Source organism: Hippoglossus stenolepis, chromosome 15, assembly GCF_022539355.2.
Source record: "Hippoglossus stenolepis isolate QCI-W04-F060 chromosome 15, HSTE1.2, whole genome shotgun sequence".
Taxonomy (NCBI): Eukaryota; Metazoa; Chordata; class Actinopteri; order Pleuronectiformes; family Pleuronectidae; genus Hippoglossus; species Hippoglossus stenolepis.
Window position 1 is genome coordinate 13,429,170 of NC_061497.1, and position 18,123 is coordinate 13,447,292.

The 18,123-nt window shown below is 39.4% G+C and overlaps 2 protein-coding genes across 4 annotated transcripts; both read left to right on the forward strand.

Annotated features, from left to right (window-relative positions):
• Positions 1-100: 100 nt before the first annotated feature.
• On the forward strand, positions 101-7,142 carry ccdc15 (coiled-coil domain containing 15). 2 transcript variants are annotated; one of them, XM_035179249.2, is made up of 11 exons: positions 101-230; positions 344-607; positions 1,693-1,842; positions 2,169-2,297; positions 3,249-3,371; positions 3,461-3,592; positions 5,090-5,209; positions 5,302-5,405; positions 5,813-6,004; positions 6,335-6,483; positions 6,601-7,142. In XM_035179249.2, the coding sequence occupies exons 2-11, from the start codon at positions 434-436 to the stop codon at positions 6,648-6,650; spliced, it is 1,323 nt and encodes a 440-aa protein (XP_035035140.2). In that variant the 5' UTR covers positions 101-230; positions 344-433; the 3' UTR covers positions 6,651-7,142. The 2 variants fall into 2 exon arrangements, with proteins under 2 accessions (XP_035035140.2, XP_035035139.2); XM_035179248.2 differs by having other exon boundaries at positions 102-607.
• A 1,089-nt stretch (positions 7,143-8,231) lies between these two features.
• Positions 8,232-18,094, forward strand: slc37a2 (solute carrier family 37 member 2). 2 transcript variants are annotated; one of them, XM_035179247.2, is made up of 18 exons: positions 8,232-8,807; positions 10,055-10,136; positions 10,593-10,683; positions 11,027-11,105; positions 11,199-11,334; positions 12,956-13,032; positions 13,788-13,954; positions 14,128-14,165; positions 14,316-14,417; positions 14,986-15,076; positions 15,186-15,248; positions 15,363-15,448; positions 15,539-15,587; positions 16,190-16,263; positions 16,374-16,452; positions 17,098-17,195; positions 17,343-17,407; positions 17,851-18,094. In XM_035179247.2, exons 1-18 carry the CDS (start codon positions 8,749-8,751, stop codon positions 17,864-17,866), a joined length of 1,452 nt encoding a protein of 483 aa, XP_035035138.1. In that variant the 5' UTR covers positions 8,232-8,748; the 3' UTR covers positions 17,867-18,094. The 2 variants fall into 2 exon arrangements, with proteins under 2 accessions (XP_035035138.1, XP_035035137.1); XM_035179246.2 differs by having other exon boundaries at positions 8,233-8,807; positions 14,277-14,417.
• The last annotated feature ends 29 nt before the right edge of the window (positions 18,095-18,123 follow it).

The window sequence follows — 18,123 nt, forward strand, 5'->3', positions numbered from 1 at the left end:
GAAGGCCAGTGGCCGAGGCCATTTTAGTTTTCCTTGTCGTTGTCTATTTGTAGCTCTGAATACTGTTATGTGTATGTCGACGGGGAGCCACTACAAACCGGAGTTACAATCCTCGTGCGCACAAACTTGGCCATAAAAGATGAATCAGGGCATAATGATCCTCACAGTGTCTCCTCCTGGCCTCACGGGGGCAATAATGAGCCAGTGAGCGGTTTGAGAAACAACACAAGGTAAAAGAAGACGAAGTGAGCGAAAGTCAAACTGACCTGTTGATTATTTACAGAACAAAAACAAACGACAGCTGGTTTTAGCTTTTATTTTCCACCTCTTGTCGTTTAAACAGTTAACGATCGAGCTGCATGAAACAGTCAACAGACACGAGGGGCTGTTGAATTAGAAGCACTTTACGTTAGCCTGGTTAGTAAGGCTAGCTATGAGTGCTAGCCGGGTCATAGCCTCCACGGGCGGCCGAAACAAAGCTCCAGTCAGCCGCAGAAAGGAGCACCGAGCCCCCGGAGCTAACAGGGTGCTGGCGGGGAGGAACCCGCCTGTGGTGGCGGTGGGAGCCTGGGTGGAGGACGGACAAGACTTCCAGGAACACCCGTGTGTAAGTGTGGGACTTAACCGCTAATGACCAGAGAGATTCCCCCAGGTTGCCAGGCACTTCACTTCAGAGACTGGAGCAGACAGTCTGCAGAGATTTGTTAACTGTTGTGGTGTTGACATGGGGTTTTCTTTGTGCCGCAGCTGTATATGTAAACTGCAACAATATATATTTGTATTAGAAACCTCATGTAAAGTAAAGTATTAAATTGATTACACTAACTCCGTTTGACACATACACGTTGCCTGTTCCAACAAAAAAATACTGAAACTACCAATTGTTTAGCAAAAATAGTTTTTGACTCAATTTCCATCAATCGATCATTTGATGATTTGACTGATTGTTGCAGCTTTAATCACAGAGATCAGGATACATCCATGCTCCGTGTTTTACACTGAGGGTCTCTGAGGTCTGAGTCATTTTCTATTGCTGATTTCTAAACCAAGCCAAAAATGTAAAATCATGAAATCCTAATGAACTGAAGAAATGTCAGCATTTATGGATGGAATGACATCTTTTTGAGATGTTGAATGGGAAATTGATCATTTGAGTTTAAACTCCACGGAGTTACAAAAACATGAGCCTTCTTCATTAAAGGCCCTTCTGTAATTTAATGGGCCATTTACAGAAGTCAGTGTTTTGTACCTTTTACTTGAGTTTAAATTGCAACACCACACAAACATCCCTTTCAAATTAAAGTCTGACTTGAATCTGCTATATAAAAACCGTCCTTAATTTCACAGATTTATGTCTAGTTAAATGTACTTAAATATTGTAAGTGAAAGTATTCATAAATACAAGACAGGCCAATGACCTCTGTCATTGTCAAATTATTATATATTATATAAGTAGTTATTTATTTTGCATTAATGAGTGTGCGTAATTTATTTGATCTTGTAGCCAGTCCAAGTTGGTTGTGTGGTTTAAACTGTGCTAATGTATCACATTTCATTGACTCATAAATATTTTATGTAAAATCTTAATCTGTAGAGAATCTGTAATTATAATTGTCAGTTAAATAGTCACATGAATGGAGAGTACTGATTGTTCCCTTTGTAGTACAGACAGTATTCTTGTGTCTTGTTTAGGCTCTTGCTTTGATAACTGAGGAGCTTCAGGCAGAAAAGAGGAGGGAGAATGAAGAGAGCCTGCGACGATTTCAGGATGAAGTGCGCCACCGAGTGGCACAACAAGCCCAAGTCTTCAGGAAGAGACAGCAGCCTCAAACTGAGCTAATGGTAAAGCTGACATAATTTCTGACTGATAATTAAGTGTAATGAAATCACATCAACTAACGGTAAGGGCTGAGGTGACTGTCAACTTTTATTTTGATTACCTTATGAAACATTTGGTCTGTTAAGTGTCAGAAAATAGTGAGAATGCTCAGCACTCCAATCTCTTTCAATTGCTTTATCTAACAAACAGTCCCAAACATGAAGGTATTCCATCTATATTGATTTAAAACAGAGAAATCTATATATATAAATCACTGTGCCGTCAGTTTGTCCAGATTCGTGTTGACCCAGATTAACAAATACCCCATTGCTTGCAATTTTATGTCCAGGTCAAACCTAACAGGAGAATCCCGCAACAACAATATCAAGTGTGGACCCAGCATGTGCCTGCTGGGGAGAAGGGGGTGTCTGCAGGAGCTGCTATACGACAGAGGGTGATGGAGAGGAGCTCTCAGGGGGTGAGAGGGTATTGCATAACATTACCACAATAGAGCATGAATGAATAAGTCTAAGCAAAGTAATCACATTTTTAATTTCCTGTTTGGATGTGTGCGTCTTCCAGGAAACTGTACTGAAGATATTGTATTTTATCTGGTTGATACTTTTTTTCTACCATGTATTTTAATTGTAAATTATTGGTGTCCCCACATATTCATATTATTACATTTTTTTATGGCAAAGATAAGCAATATGGCCTAATTCAATATCATAGATTAAATGGCCAGAAGCGCATTCCTACTTGCCATTTTGTACTTTCACCTTTTGAGGCTGCAGATTTGGGAAGACCCTTTGTCAACAGGACAGTGGCCCTGTTCACACAGTCGAGTCCTTCAGGAAACGTTTGTCCTAGATTGACGCGAAAGAACTTGACTTGCCAGCACAAAGCTCTGACCTCAACCTCACCCAGCTCCTCTGGGATGACCTCGAGCACTGACTGTCGACCAGGCCTTATCACTCAACATCACTCTTTGACCTCACTTGTGCTTTTGGGTCTGAATGAGAGCAAATCTTAACAGCAAGGTTCAAGACTGTATGGCTGACATACTGAGACCAGAAGAGGGGAAGCTGTTACATCAGATTAGGGCCCAAGGTTTTAGAAAGATATGTTAAACCATCACATACAAGAGTAATTTTTAGCAAAAACATTTTTTTTTAGAAATTACAGCTCAGATATTAAATATACATAGTATTTGAGGTAATTAGAAACAATGTCTCTGTTGCAAAATTTGTCCAACAGAGAGTGCTGTTTTATCAAAATGTTTGTGGGATGAATTTATTTAGATAACTAAAATCATGTGGTCCTATTTCCTTCAGCACAGAGTGTGTTATTACACTGTTTCCTCCTGTGAGTGATAAAATAACGTGACAGTGATTAATTTGGTAGATTATTTATTTCCATGATTTTCCAGTCTAGTGAAGGCATGAGGCAGGTCAGACTCAGACTGGCCGCCTGTCAGATGAGCTCTCATGGAGGAACAACGTCAGACCTTCCTGGAGGCAAATGGAACATCTCCCCAACCAGACATGCAAGCGTTAGTGTCTCACACTTGTTCCTCTTTTAAAAAATGAATAGTTCCTGTTGCACATTCAGGGTATAATAGATACATTTTCCTCCCAACAGAAAGCTGAATATTGCATGCAAAGACCAGAACAGGAAGTGGAAGAGGACGAGGAGGAGGATTTTCAGAGAGAGGAAGAGGGAGATGATCATTTCTTCACCGGTCAACATGAATGTCCCCTTGTTCAGCAGAAGGTTAATGAATACCCCGAGTGCAGCAGCCTTTCATCATGGCTCTCACTCTGTATTCCATGTTGATGGCTTTTCTATTTTCTGTTGAAATTCTTTAAAAATTAATTTTAGATGCATTTAAATGTAATTTATTCATATTCATCACAAGAATCAATTATTTGATATAAATAGAAAATGTAGTCGATTGACCAGATGAACAAACATTCATATTTACAGAATAATATGACTGAATAGTCACCAGACACAGTTTGTCTGCAACACACACACCAACTTCTCAGACTCGAAGTTCATAGTTCAAATTGAAACACACAGACTTCATGCTGTTAGCATACTCTTGCTATACTCAGCTAAACTCACTCTTTCTAGCATTATTAGTATACGTCTATGTAAGATTAACTTTCATAAAATCCATTCAGAAATCTCATAAAAGAAATCATTTGATATCGTTGTTCCTCAGTAACTTCTGAAATGACTCAACTGTTTTATTATAACGATACTGAAACCTGATGCTTTGAACACATTTTCGGATGTGATAGTTGATGGGAAACTGATAACGTGAGTTAATGAATGTCACGTTTAAAAGTTGTGTAGGAGTACTGTGTTGCAGTGTTATACTAAAGAGTAAGTTTAGTAAAGCTTTCTAAAAAAACTGATATTCTTCAGGTGGCTCTTGTGAATTCATAAATCCAAATAACTCAAACTTTGTGATTGTGATATTACCTTTAAACTGCAGACAGAGTATAATTAACAAGTGTCATACTGTGTCAAGTTCAGTTGTACCAATGTTTACAGTACAAGTTGTGATGACATAATGGAACTATACAAGGTTAATGTTAAATATATTCTCATAATTTCCATTTCCCTCTAACATCTTGTGATTCACCACAGGTTCAGGCTACTTACAGGGAAAAACAACAGTCAACCGTGCAGTTTAATCCTGGCTTGTATCTTTTATGAATGTTGCTGTGTAGATTTTGCACAGAAAGTTGATAAACCCGATTTTAGGCCTCTGGGTGCAGTGGAGTTCAGTTGGTTGCACCAGTCTAGGTTTAGTAAAGGGGTGATTAGTTTTGCAAATCTATTGTTGTATTGTTTTATACTACATTTGATCAAATAGCAGTTGCTGCTGCTCCACATGTGATGTATTCTGCCTCCTTAACAAGGATTGGCAGATCTAAACCCACCATAAACTTAAAGACTTAAATACGCTGTCCGTGTGACTCAGCCCAAAGCCTGTTGGTTCTTATTACAGGTATACAAACTGAAATTGATTCACAAAAATATAGTTTCTTGAGTAATAAAGTAATAGTGCATTGTAATTTCTTACTTTTAAATAGAGGCACAATTAACGTTTTTACTGATAAAAAAAGGAAGATTATGATGTACACATTTTTTGATTTCAAATTCACTTGATATTGGCAGCTTGGTACATTTATACCATCTATAGCTGGTCAGCAGTCAAAACCTTCTGACCCTGTTTTGACTGTATGTATGTTTCAGGTCAGTGGAAGTGTGTTGTGGGACACAGACAAATCACAGCCTGATCCTGGTTTCAAGTCCAGCCTCAGAGCCACTCAGGTCCTGTGGCCTCTGACTGAGCAGGAGGAGCTGAGGAGACAGGTAGACACCAGACAAAGTCATGAACCTTGACTTCACTTGTGCAAACTTGTGTCAAAGCAGATGTCACAGATTGCTCGTTTCTCTGTGTGCAGCGTCAGTCTCAGTTCCTGATGCAGCGTCGTCACTTCATGAGCACAGAGAGGGAGCAAGTGAAGGAGAACAATCAGCACAGGAAACACCTGAAGAGAACTGCAAGGTGACCATTTTCCCTCTGTATCACTTCCTCTTATTGAGGGGTGTTTAAAGTGATCTAATGCCCAAACTATCAGAATCTGAAATAACAATCCTCTGTGGCTCTGAAAGATGGCTGTCGAATGTTTTTTTGAAGAACAGCAGCTTAAATTCAGCTCAGTTTGAGTCTTTTATCATAGACAACAGTGTTGACGAATATTACTTATTGTTGTACTATGATTATTTTGCCAAAATATGGCCCAATACTATGTTTCTGTGTGATGATTTTACCTTTAAACCGTGTATTCAACCATATTTTAGCTAGAGAAGTGTTTGGAACATATTGGGATTTACATTCTAAAATACTGGCATAATAATACAAATTGATGGAGTCGTTCAGCCGCCTTTCAAATGTGTCTGTCCTCAATGAAGGATAAAAGAAGAGAAAGAACAGATTCGTCTGGAGGAAGAGAGAAAGTTGGAGAGAGCTCGGCAGCTCGTGGAGGCCCGACAGCAGCTGGAGGAGAGAGAGCTGCTGATTGTGGAACGACTGAGGCTTGAGGAGGAGGAGAGAGCTGTGGAGCTGCAGAGGAGAAAAAAGGAAAAACACAAAGTAGCTACAAGGTAATTCACGGAGATTACACTTAAATATGTGTAGTGACTGCCATCACGTATGATCAGGCAGAATCTAAACAGAAGTTTTTTTATCAAAATAGTAATGCTAATATTGAATTTGATATGTAACATCTATCTGAGAGATGTTATACAAAGTAAGTAAAACCGTCCAATCAACTACAGACCTATCAGTCCAAATGATTTCATGTGCACACTCTGATTTGTTTGTAAAGTCGGTATGAACACAAACCCACAAAACTATGTACAGCCTAAGATTATAACGGCTTCTTGAAGTTTGTCGCTGTCCTGATAAATGGACTGATAACTGTAACTCTGCAGGTTCATTGACGCCCTGAGAGCTCAGATGAAAGAGAGACTGTCGCAGGAGAAACTGGAGCCCCCTCCTCTCTGCTGCTGTGCTTCCTCTTTCTGGGACTCTCACCCCGACACCTGCGCTAACAACTGTGTCTTCCACAACAACCCCAAAGGTAAACACCACACACACCGTCACCGGCCTCGCCATCTTTACATTATAACATTGAGCTTCTGTGGAAATATACATGAAAGTTATACAAACACTTCAGTCACATTTGTCTCTTCCACAGCATATGCCCAGGCGTTACAATCAACAATGCTGAATTTGGATTCACGGTAAAGGAAGCTGGTGAACTGCAGCGGAAAATGAGCTCAAAGAAACCAGGTCCTTGTTGTTTAGGTCTGACTGTTTGTAAGGAACATTTTGGGAAATACAGTCTAAGTGAAAGACTAGAAGATGGATGATCTCTGCACATCCATCCAGTACAGAGTTGCTTCCAGAGTGAAATATGAGGACACAACAACAACAGATACTAGATGGGTTGCCATGAAATTTTGAAGAGGACATTCCTGTTTCCCACAAGTTGAATCCAAATGACTTTCGTGATCCACTGTTTTTTTTATTGTTTAATAACACCAGCAAGTTAAAATGTTCATTCAGGGATTTGATACAATGCAATTACTGAAGTGAGTTTACAAGTTTATTAAAGTTTAGGGAAGTGTAAACTTGAAGATATGCTTTTGAGGATTTGCTGTGGTATTGTACGGAATTATAAAAGTCTGCTTTGTGTCATGTTAATTTATAATTCCTTGATAAACTTAAATCTGTTAACTGTTTTATTTATTCTTTATATGACAGTGTATGAAGTGTTTCCTCTAGGCAGGCGGCTACTGCAGCAAAACGAACGTAGCGGAAACCCTGGTATTTTAATGTTAACACCTACTGGCATCCAAATGTTGCTTGCTATATAATCATGGATTGAGGAAACATCACCTTCATGCACTACACACTTTGAGGGGAGCGGCCCTGGATGTTTTTTTCCCTGGTGGTGTTTAACAGCAAAGAAACACACTCTGAATAAACTGGAAATGAATATGAATAACTTAAAGGTTATCTCACGCTCTGACAAGCCAGCATGCTTGAATACCCTAACATTTATTTTAATCAGGCAAAATGAGTTAAGTGTATATAACTGGCGTCATTGCCAGTATACATACAATTACATTAAAAAAATTAGACTATAAATTATAGTCATTTTATAGTCATTTGACATTTTAATTGTAAATGTTTGTTTATTTGAAGCCTGTTATGATTTTTAAGTTATGGGTTGAAATGGTCTGTGGGATGCATATCAGTTTGATGATAGAAAATTGGACAAGCGTAACACAGACCATGACAGTCAACAACGTATTTATTACACTTCTTTACAGTCTTTAATATGACTGATTTAACTAGCAAGTGTCCTCCTTAGAGAGACACAACCAAGACTTTTTCATTTATAGCTCAAGACCGAGATAACAACATAATTTTACAAAAATGAATATGCATAAGAAACTGAAAATACATAATAGAATACATTTTAATGCGAGAGGGATATCTAAAATCAAAATAAAATGTGTATACAAATAAATTAGTCACAAGCTGTTATGGTTTCCATTGCTCTTTGTTTCGTAGTAATGTTGAATTCAATCACAGTTTCGTGCCAGTGAATTTAGGTTTATAGGGTGATATGGAATTTTCAGATTAATCGTGTAAACAATGTAAGTGTCTCTCTGAGAGAGTCAAACCATTTGGATCAATCGATAAACTCGAGTAAGAGCTGTTGTTGTTGTTGCTGTGAGGCTCCGGCTCCAGCGGCTCCAGCGGCTCCTCGCCGGGCTTTGCCTTCACCGCTCCGCTCCTCAGCTGTTTCCGGTCCGTGCTCAGGGCGGAGGAGGAGGAGGATGGGGGGGGCCGGCAGGCAAGTCACGTGTCCACCGGGAGGCTCTGTGTGGAAAACAGTGTGGATGAAACAACATTTGGGTCTAATAATAATACAATCTCTACGTTTCTATTCTTACCGGACGCGTGCTACCGGCGCATGGAGGGAGGCCGGCTGTCTGCTGAGAGGAGCATATAAACCAGCCGGGCAGAATGGAGACCTGCTGGATGTCCACGGAATGTATCTCCCCGCACGAAGCTAAACGACTGCTGCTCTATTCGTTCAGCACATAGCGTCAACTTCTACCTCCAGTGTCGTTCATCCGAATCAAACCTGAAGGGCCGTTTCTGTTTTTAACATATACTTACTGTTATAACCAGGTAATAAGCAGCTGGGTACCCCCCCCCTGTGGTTAGTGAGTAAGCTTCAAGTTAAACTCGGAGGACATGTCTCGGATCCAGTTGTGAGTCTTCCTGTTTCAATCTTGGACAACGGACACAGGTTTTTTCCGCCAACATGAAATCGCCCCTGGCTCCTGGAATACGACTCTTCACGTCGTTTTCTCGGGACGGTTGGTAAGTTTCCATTATCACCGTCCACTTCCCACGGTTCTGTCCCACACAGCCGGTTCGTGGCACCTTCATTACACGAGGGCAGCCTGTGTGTGTGTGTGTGTGCGTGTGTGTGTGTGTGTTATCTCCCTGCGTCAATGTTTAGCCAAAGCCCGTCGATAAACTCGCAGTGTGTGGACCTGTCGTGCAGCTCTTTATTCTTTTTATTCAATATATCATAAGACCTGTGTCTGTGCGTCGATACATCACGTCACTCACTTGTTGTCACTGCTTGTTTTCCTGTGCCTGCTCCAGCTGTGAGGATCGTCCCTCACACCAAACTCCATTTGCTTTTAAAAAGTCTCGTTTCAGAGCTTCCTCCCCTCATCGACACATTGAATCTTTAGAGAATCAATGTGCTCGTCAATACATTAAGTATTTGAGGAATCTGCCAAGACACGAGGCACTTTAATAACATCTCAGCCCGTAGTGTTGGTTTTCACTGCCAGCGGGAAAAAACGTAAATTCATAAGAAATTAAAGTCACATCAACTTATTTGTTATTATTATTCTAACTTTTCTTTAATAATTAAAATGAAGGCAGTGACCTGGGCCACGCCTAATTACTCTATTATCTGCAGAAGGCGATCAAGTTTAAAATGGGTTTTGCTTTATAAAGCAGTAGTAAACAGTGAGTATTCCTTTACATCCAAGTGAGATGCCTTCAGATTGATTTGTTGTGTCCAACCAACAGTCAGAATCCAGTGATTTGTTTATTTACTATAAATTAATACAGCAAATAGCATCAAATGTACACATCTGACAATCTGGACAGATACATATTGTTCCTGGACTCTTGTTATTCCTTCCGTTGTTGTAAATTCACTTCAAGTATGCTTGGTACACAAGTTCACTTCAGAATAATGAATAGCTTGTGTTAATTGAAATGCTGTCATGTCTTGAGGGTGTGGGATACAAAACACAATGAAGAACCAAGGAAGGCTGAAGCTTGTTTATTACCATTAGAAAGATGTTATTACACAAGGGCCACCGCCTTATGCTGCAGAGATCAGGTGTATTATTTAGGGACGTACATTGAACCAGTATTTATTAATTTTATACTGTTACTTTGCTCCATAATTTAGTATTAATATTAAACATAATTCCCAGTATGCACACAGCTGTTTGCTTATGTTTGTATTGATGTCAATGGTGTTCATGTTCAAGGCTCTTGTTCCATGACACGTGTTTATTTGGATCTTTCTCTTGCAGTTATCGCACTTTTATTCTTTTCCTCACCTTCCTCTTCTACACCGCCTACCATCTGTCACGGAAACCTATCAGCATTGTTAAGGTGACTATACAATTTAAAAGGATAATCATAAACTAACCCTTAACCCATATAAAAATAGAAAATTGCTAATGTTCTGCAGCCTGTATGTCTTTCCTTATCCATTGTGATTTAGCTAGTTTTAATCAGAAACAGGCATGTTGTTTAACCTTTGCACATCATTCATGCTTAAGCCATATTTTGTTTGGATGCTGAAAAATGGATTTGATTGTTTAGAGTTGTTTTTAGTAAATGGTCTAAAAACATGGAACAGCTATGGTATAATCCTTTTAGGCTCCACAGTGGGCATGTCTAATCTCTCAAAAAATAAAATGCAACGCACAATTATGTTCATTGAACAAAGACGCATCATCAACCAGTGACTGTGACAATAACTAAATTTGGCACTTTTCATTCCACTGATGTTTTGTTTGCAGTGTTTCACCAGTTTCTGTCAATGTTTTTCTCTCTGATCCTCAGAGCGAGTTGCACAGAAATTGTTCCACAGCCAGTCGACCTGCAGACCTCAACATAACCAACAATGCTACCTGGTGTGACTGGGCTCCTTTTGGTGAGTCCTTAAGTTCCTTAAGTAATCATCTTGTCATCAAATGCAACATAAAACCTCAAGCACCAGCTAAACCCTTCACTACATAAAGATTATCATATATTTTAATATTCGTTAATGAGTATCAGTATCAGACCTGAGAATTCTGTAACCATCTACCTAAGGTATCATACAGTATAGTAATGTTGTTGATTCAGGCACAGGCTCCACATCACTGCAGACACCTTGGTTTTAATTCCTGGTTTGATTCCATAGCTTGACACTGCATTTCAGCTGCCATAGTTTTTTGTTTTGTTGGATGCGGAGTTGAAGAAATATAATATTTTTATCTGTGTCATCTCTTTAGACCAAGACAACTATCAGACGCTGTTTGGGGTCTTGGATAATTGTTTCCTGGTTACCTACGCCATCGGCATGTTTTTCAGGTTTGTATGTGCTGTTGCTGGAAGTCCTTCTTTGTTGTTTTTGTCTGTAGGTGAATGTTACATGAAGCTTTAATAATTTTCTTGTGTCAACAGTGGAATATTTGGAGAGCGCCTGCCTCTGCGGTACTACCTGAGCGTTGGGATGCTGTTGAGTGGATTGTTCACGTGTCTGTTTGGCCTTGGTTTCTACTTGAAAATCCACTCATTATGGTACTACGCCTTCATCCAGGTAAACATACAACACCACAAACGCGTACTTTCTTTTCTTCCCTTGTTGGTTGTAAACATAGGGGGCAACTTGTGGATGGGTTGGTCTGATCTGTTATGTACAGTGTAATAGGCCCCGTTCAGACCTGGTATTAACGTCCTGAGTAATCCGATCCCAAGTGGACAGTTGATCTGTTCACACCTGGCATTAAAGTACAATGAATGCTTCTCCAGTGTCGACTTGTGATCAGATCTCTCAGGACGGTTGTTATTACCAGGTCTGAACAGGGTCATTGAGGTGCGTATCAGTTTATTGCTATCTCATAACCAAAGTTCAGCCGCATCCACACACACACTGACCAGGTTTTGTTGGTCACTCGATTCTATAGGAAATGAAAGTTGCTCCCTGTGTGTATGCACACTCAGTGGCTTAGTACAAATAAATGCATTAGGTACGTTCGACCTGATGCAGCACTGTTCAGGGCGGACTTAACGTGATGCATGCTGGTCCTAATACAATGCTGGTCCTAAGAATTCAGATGCGTTTTCTGCTCTGATGTATTTATCATATATGATATCATATACATATATCATATTTCATATATGATTGTGTGAAGCTATATAACAACTGGCAGTGTATCTGTTTGTTCTAATGTGGTGATTTATACAGAAGAAAACATATTCTCCTTTTATCTCTCTCCAAAGAGGATGTGATGAATTTCATCTCCTGTGTATTTACAGACGTCACTTTACACTATAGTTTAATTAATCTAATTTTCTGCTGAAAGAAAGTTCTAAGTTAACTTCGTGCAAAAATTCTGGGATTTAGAAAGTAGAAAGTGTCCGACTTGACGTCAGTGTTTTTTTGCTCCACCCCTCCACCTGATCAAGACAGACACAGTCAGACCAAGTCCATCTCCAACGCTCCTTTCGTCACAAAAGTTTTGTTTCACTTTAGTTTTTGTGTAGTGTCCTTTTGAACAGTAATAGCCACACCCATGCACTGAGATTCAGAGTGTGCCTCATGGTGGGAATCAAGCTCTGATTTGTCACCTTGCACAATCAGATTTTAGTTGGATTAGTGCTGGATTAACTCAGATGACAGGCTGAAAGTAAACAAAAAACGAAACTAAAACTATTTCTTTGTCATCTCTTCTACAGCTCTGAAGTGTTAGATGAGCTTCACTTCGACCCACCCCGTCATCAAATTCCACAAGTGAACTCGCAACCTATGGAAAACTATTAATAGAAATATTTCTCATTCCTCATATAATTATTAATCACACTTACACCCGTCAGGTCCATAAAGACAAATCTCTATTTGACATAAGAGATCAAAATCCAATATCTGAAAAGGAGCTCTGTGGGTCAGTACAGACCTTATTCATCATCTCTTCCCTTTGAGAAATGTAGAGATCTCGTGGTGGCTTAGTCAGACTTTACTCACGTGTCACATGACTCACAGCTGCATCATATGACTGCAGACATGTGTCCGGGCTTATAACGGCTTGGTGAGAGAATGCTAACACTGGTCTCCCCATACCCTCCTGTATAGAGTTGGAGAGTTTGTATTAACGTTATGATGCTTCGGTTCTGTAAGTTAACACAGGCTGATGTCTCCTTCTGTTTGCTTCACTCTGCAGGTGATGAACGGGCTCGTGCAGACCACTGGTTGGCCGGCAGTGGTGGCCTGTGTCGGCAACTGGTTTGGAAAGGGGAAGTGAGTACAGTTGGAGCAGACCCGCTGACTAAACAGTATTCAATACCTTTTTTTGGCAGCTGACTGACAAACACGTGCATGTTGGTCACGGTCTCATTTTGAAAGCCCAGTGATTGAATAAACTCAAACTGGTTCAACCGCTTCTACTAGTAGAACTACAAGCACGGTAGAAAAAACTTGAGAACACATGACTTTGTGAACAACAGCCCCACGCCCATCTGAATGGATCCCAGTCTTTTCAGTGTCTGGCCTGTAGCTATAGATTGTGTTTACTTGCACGAAAGAAACCTTATTACACAGAGAGATCAGACATGTTTGCATGAGCTGTAATAACCTGGTTACTGTTTACACGAAGCTGATAAATATGATATAATATTGTAAAATGTTCTGAGATTCAAATCTACCCAAATTGCGGTCTTTTTAAAAATAATTTATTTCACTTAAATAGTCAATCGGTTGTTGATCATTAAAGAATTGGTTTTGAAATCCACTTACCTAATGAGACGATTGTTATCAACCTCATATCTGTGTGTGAAGTATGGGCCTGAAGTCAGGAAGTGCTCAGTTTGGATTAGCATTAAGTCTGGAAACAAAGGAAACTGCTAACCTCACTGTGTCCTAAGGACACCTATATCTACCACCACCTAATAGCTTTGTAACAAACACACATGTCTTGTCAATAGCTTGCCCTATATGCAAATACAATTATGAGTTATATGCTCAAACTTGATTAAGGCTAATATTTTGCTCATCAGACGTGGGTTCATCATGGGTGTGTGGAACTCTCACACCTCAGTGGGAAACATCTTGGGCTCCCTCATCGCTGGAGTCTTTGTCTCATCAGCCTGGGGAATGTCCTTCATTGTCCCGGGGATCATCATCGCCTCCACTGGGATCCTGTGCTTCTTCTTCCTGGTTGAGAGTGAGTTTCTGTTCATCAGACACACACACACACACACACACACACACACACAATCACAGACCCATATCCCCTCATTACAGGCTCATGCTTAATGGTGTATATTTATTATGCCAGCATTTCTAAGCCGCTGTAAAAAGACGTTTCTGATTCCCATCTTTTCTTCTTCTGTTCAGAACCTGAAGACATTAACTGCACTCCTCCTCAGCACCATGTGAGTTCTATAAGAAACGTTTAGTTTATAATCAATCAATTAATGAATGAATTAATAATATTTAACAATGAAACAGCTTGAACTTTTGCATGCATGTTTATGTATGTTTAGAGTGATCAGGACAGCGGTGAAGTGGAACCTCTCTTGCAGAACTCGCCCCGGACCGTCAACGGGTCCATCTCCAGCGAGCCTCCAGCGATTGTTGAGGATCACACCGAGCCTATTAGCTTCTGTGGAGCTCTCAGTATACCTGTGAGTCCAAACAACTATTTTTAACCATAGAAATGTTTGGTTTGATTGATCTGGTTGGATGATTTTGAATCGAGTTGTTCTGAATTATTATTACTACTTAAAAGTTTATAAACAACAAACTAACAATGGTCCTGTATTCAATATTTTGAATTTTTGTTTACACTTTGTATATACAATATGTGAAGGGTTTGAAAATGTAAACTTTATCACCCTCTGATGGTGGTAATGGAAACTACACAGTGACACTGCTCTGATCAACTTTTTTGCTGATTTAAAAAAAGATTTATATAATTTAAAATTCTGCTTTTGAGACACTGCACTTATTTTAAAATCATTCAATTAGAATTTTTTTGACACTTTTATTTAACATAGTGATAACCATCTGGAAGGATCTGTCTGATTCAGCTCTGTAAGTAGTGACAAATCCCACATCTGCTTTCTTTATCTACTGTGCTGCAGTTAATCAGAGCAGACTCACCAGGAAGAGGTCGCTTCCTAACACATGTTTAATTTAAGCGACATGGGAAAGACTCCAGAGGTTTTCATTTAGTCATTGTGTCTCACACAGGGAGTGATGGAGTTTTCTCTTTGTCTGTTGTTCGCCAAACTGGTCAGCTACACTTTCCTGTACTGGCTTCCTCTCTACATCTCAAATGTTGGTCAGTGTTAACCCACATTTTTTTTCTCCAATTATAAAATGTTATTTTGATACTATACATGTAATATATTTCCATCCCCATAATCCTAAAGTTTGTTTTTCATTTTCAGCACATTTCGATGCAAAAGAGGCAGGAGACATGTCCACACTGTTTGATGTTGGAGGAATTGTGGGTAGGTTGTGAGCCTTGACTGATCGGACGTATCCTATTATCTGAAAATACTTGTTTCAGGTGTAAGAAGTAGCCAGGAAGATGTAATGTGTCTGAATATGTTTTAAATATACAGGAGGCATCATGGCAGGCGTTGTGTCTGACTACACCGGTGGAAGAGCTACAACCTGCTGCGTGATGTTGATTGCTGCCGCCCCCATGGTCAGTGTCACCACATAAAATAAATAATAACTTTAATATTAATAATTATTTCCATCCTTGCATAGATCGTAAAGGAATTATTTGTTTCAGCTTTTCCTCTATAATAACATTGGACAAAGGAACCTCGGTACTACAGTTGGTAAGTCTCTGTTTTTAATACTCATTCTATCATCTTAATGTTAATTCAGCTATTTGATAGTTTGCTCTTACAATAAAAATGAAGTTCTAAGACAGCTGGAAATGAGAGATTGTGGCATTTTTTATGGAGTTAAGGCTCTATAAATACACACTCCTGCATCTCGTCTTCATATTTTAACTATTTGATATATATTCAAAGCTGGAGCATGTCTTTTCTAAAGTCTATCCACACTTTGGTTTAAAATATTTCAGCGAGAGAGAAAATATTACACTGTTTTTAAATATTAATTTACAGGAAATGCCACATATTGGCAATTGTTAAGATTCACGATTCATCATATCGTTACAGCAATAGTAATAATGTTCTCTAGAAACTAAAATGATTGTGAGATGAGATGAATCATGATCTTAAATCTTATTCTGCATGTATTTGTTCCTATAGCGCAGATAGTGATCAGTTACAGCACCAGTCCATGATTTGAACTGAAAGAAGAGTGATCCTGTTTATAAAATGAGACTTATTACAAAAATTTGTTCTAAGTACAAGTACATGTGAAAGATGTTTTTAGCCATTATACTTAAAGCTGTTTTTTCCATATGTAGCTATGCTGCTGGTGTGTGGAGGCCTGGTGAACGGACCATACGCACTCATCACTACAGCTGTATCTGCAGACCTGGTAAGAAGTGATGCATCTTGGGAAATGCTCTGTTGTATAATCCCGCTGACATGTAGTGGACATAACTGTAAAACACTGTTTGTATTGACGTGATGTGTTTGTTACAACAGGGAACCCACGAGAGTCTGAGAGGAAACTCCAGGGCCTTGTCGACAGTCACAGCGATTATAGACGGGACTGGTTCACTAGGTACGTGTTTAGTGTCATAACTGCAGAGATTCAGCGTCTCAGTCTTCCTTTTGTATTTTCAATCACTCTTTCAATGTCCCTCCTGTAGTTATTATCAATATTAACAATGGATCAAATCAATATTTGCAAAAACTTGTTGGTACCTCAGTGGTGAATCCACTGTGGGCTACGTGCTCAGAATCAAACACTGCACTGTCAGTTCAAAAAAATAGACAGCATCAAAAATATACAGAAACCTATTCGCATTGAAGAGAATGATGCATAATGAGATTCATTCCATGCATCATTTCGAAACCACATTAAGTACCCTAACCTTTACAATTCGATGCCTTATTTTTCCAAAGACATTAATTTATTGAAACTTCAATGTTTGCAGTGCCTTTCTGTTTGCGGCAGCCAGTTATGAACTTGTTGTGCCACGTCTGCTGGAAATGAAAACAAGTCAAAACAACACAGACAGAGAGTCTGCAATTATGTGATGCTGGTCATTTGCTTTTAGACAATATTACAAAATGTTTTTATTCTTCCATTTTCCTCCTTTTGTATTGAACATTTGCATTTTCAGCACTTTTGCATTTAAAAGTCTAAAAGGTTGAAGGTTGTTGATGTCACTTATTAAAAGAGTCGTTGGTGTGTTTCCTGCAGGAGCTGCACTGGGTCCTCTGTTAGCCGGTGTGATCTCCCCCACTGGCTGGAACAACGTCTTCTACATGCTCATCTCTGCCGATGTCCTGGCCTGCCTGGTCAGAAACCCCTCATCTCCTCTCTCACACTGCTCTTTCATCATGCTCACAATTTTCATTCTTGTTTTAGATGATTGAATCGTCTTGAATATATTCCTGTAGCTGTGTAACAACACCCCCAATGACACGTTGTTTGTTTTTCTTCAGTTTTTGACCAGGCTTGTTTACAAAGAAGCTCAGGGTTGGTGCGGACGTGCTCCTCGGGTCAGAGGGTCAGTATCAAAGAAACTTTTTCAAACTTAACCTGTATTTATATTCATGTCAAAAAGTCCCCCTGCGACTATTGTATACCTAATTTTCAACTGCACCCTGGTCAGGTTATCAAAGCATGACAAAAACTACAAATTTGTGGTAGCATTGAATGTTATTTGTGTTATCAAAACATCGTCCCACCGTTTTATCATCAGCTGCTTCGAGGGCGTATTGTAACCGCTTGTTTTGTAAATACAATGATGGTTGACGATGGTTGTCAAGCAATCCTCACCACTGCCCGCTACCAGCGAGAAACCACATTCAGCTGCAGAGAAAACTTACATATATCACTTTTACATGAGGAGTAAAATAATAATAATATTGTATTTTGATTTCATTTTATCTCTTACTCTTCATATTCAAAGTAATTGCAAATTTGATTATTTTAACCTTTTTATTACAGGTTCAAAGAAATCTGAACTACGCACACAAACAAACCAGGAACCAAACACACAAAGAGGGAAACAAAGCTTATGCTGTTCTGGTACAGTGGACAAACGTCTTTCCATTGAAGAAGTCATCAGTGGAAGGTTCGAACAGACGATTGAGGCCTTCTTCTTATTGTCTTTATAAAAGACAGAGCTTTTTTAATCTACTAATTCTGACTTGTTTTCATATTCTTTTATCATTAAAGTGTATATACTGTGCCTTTTCTTAATTTGGTCGTTTTCTGTCT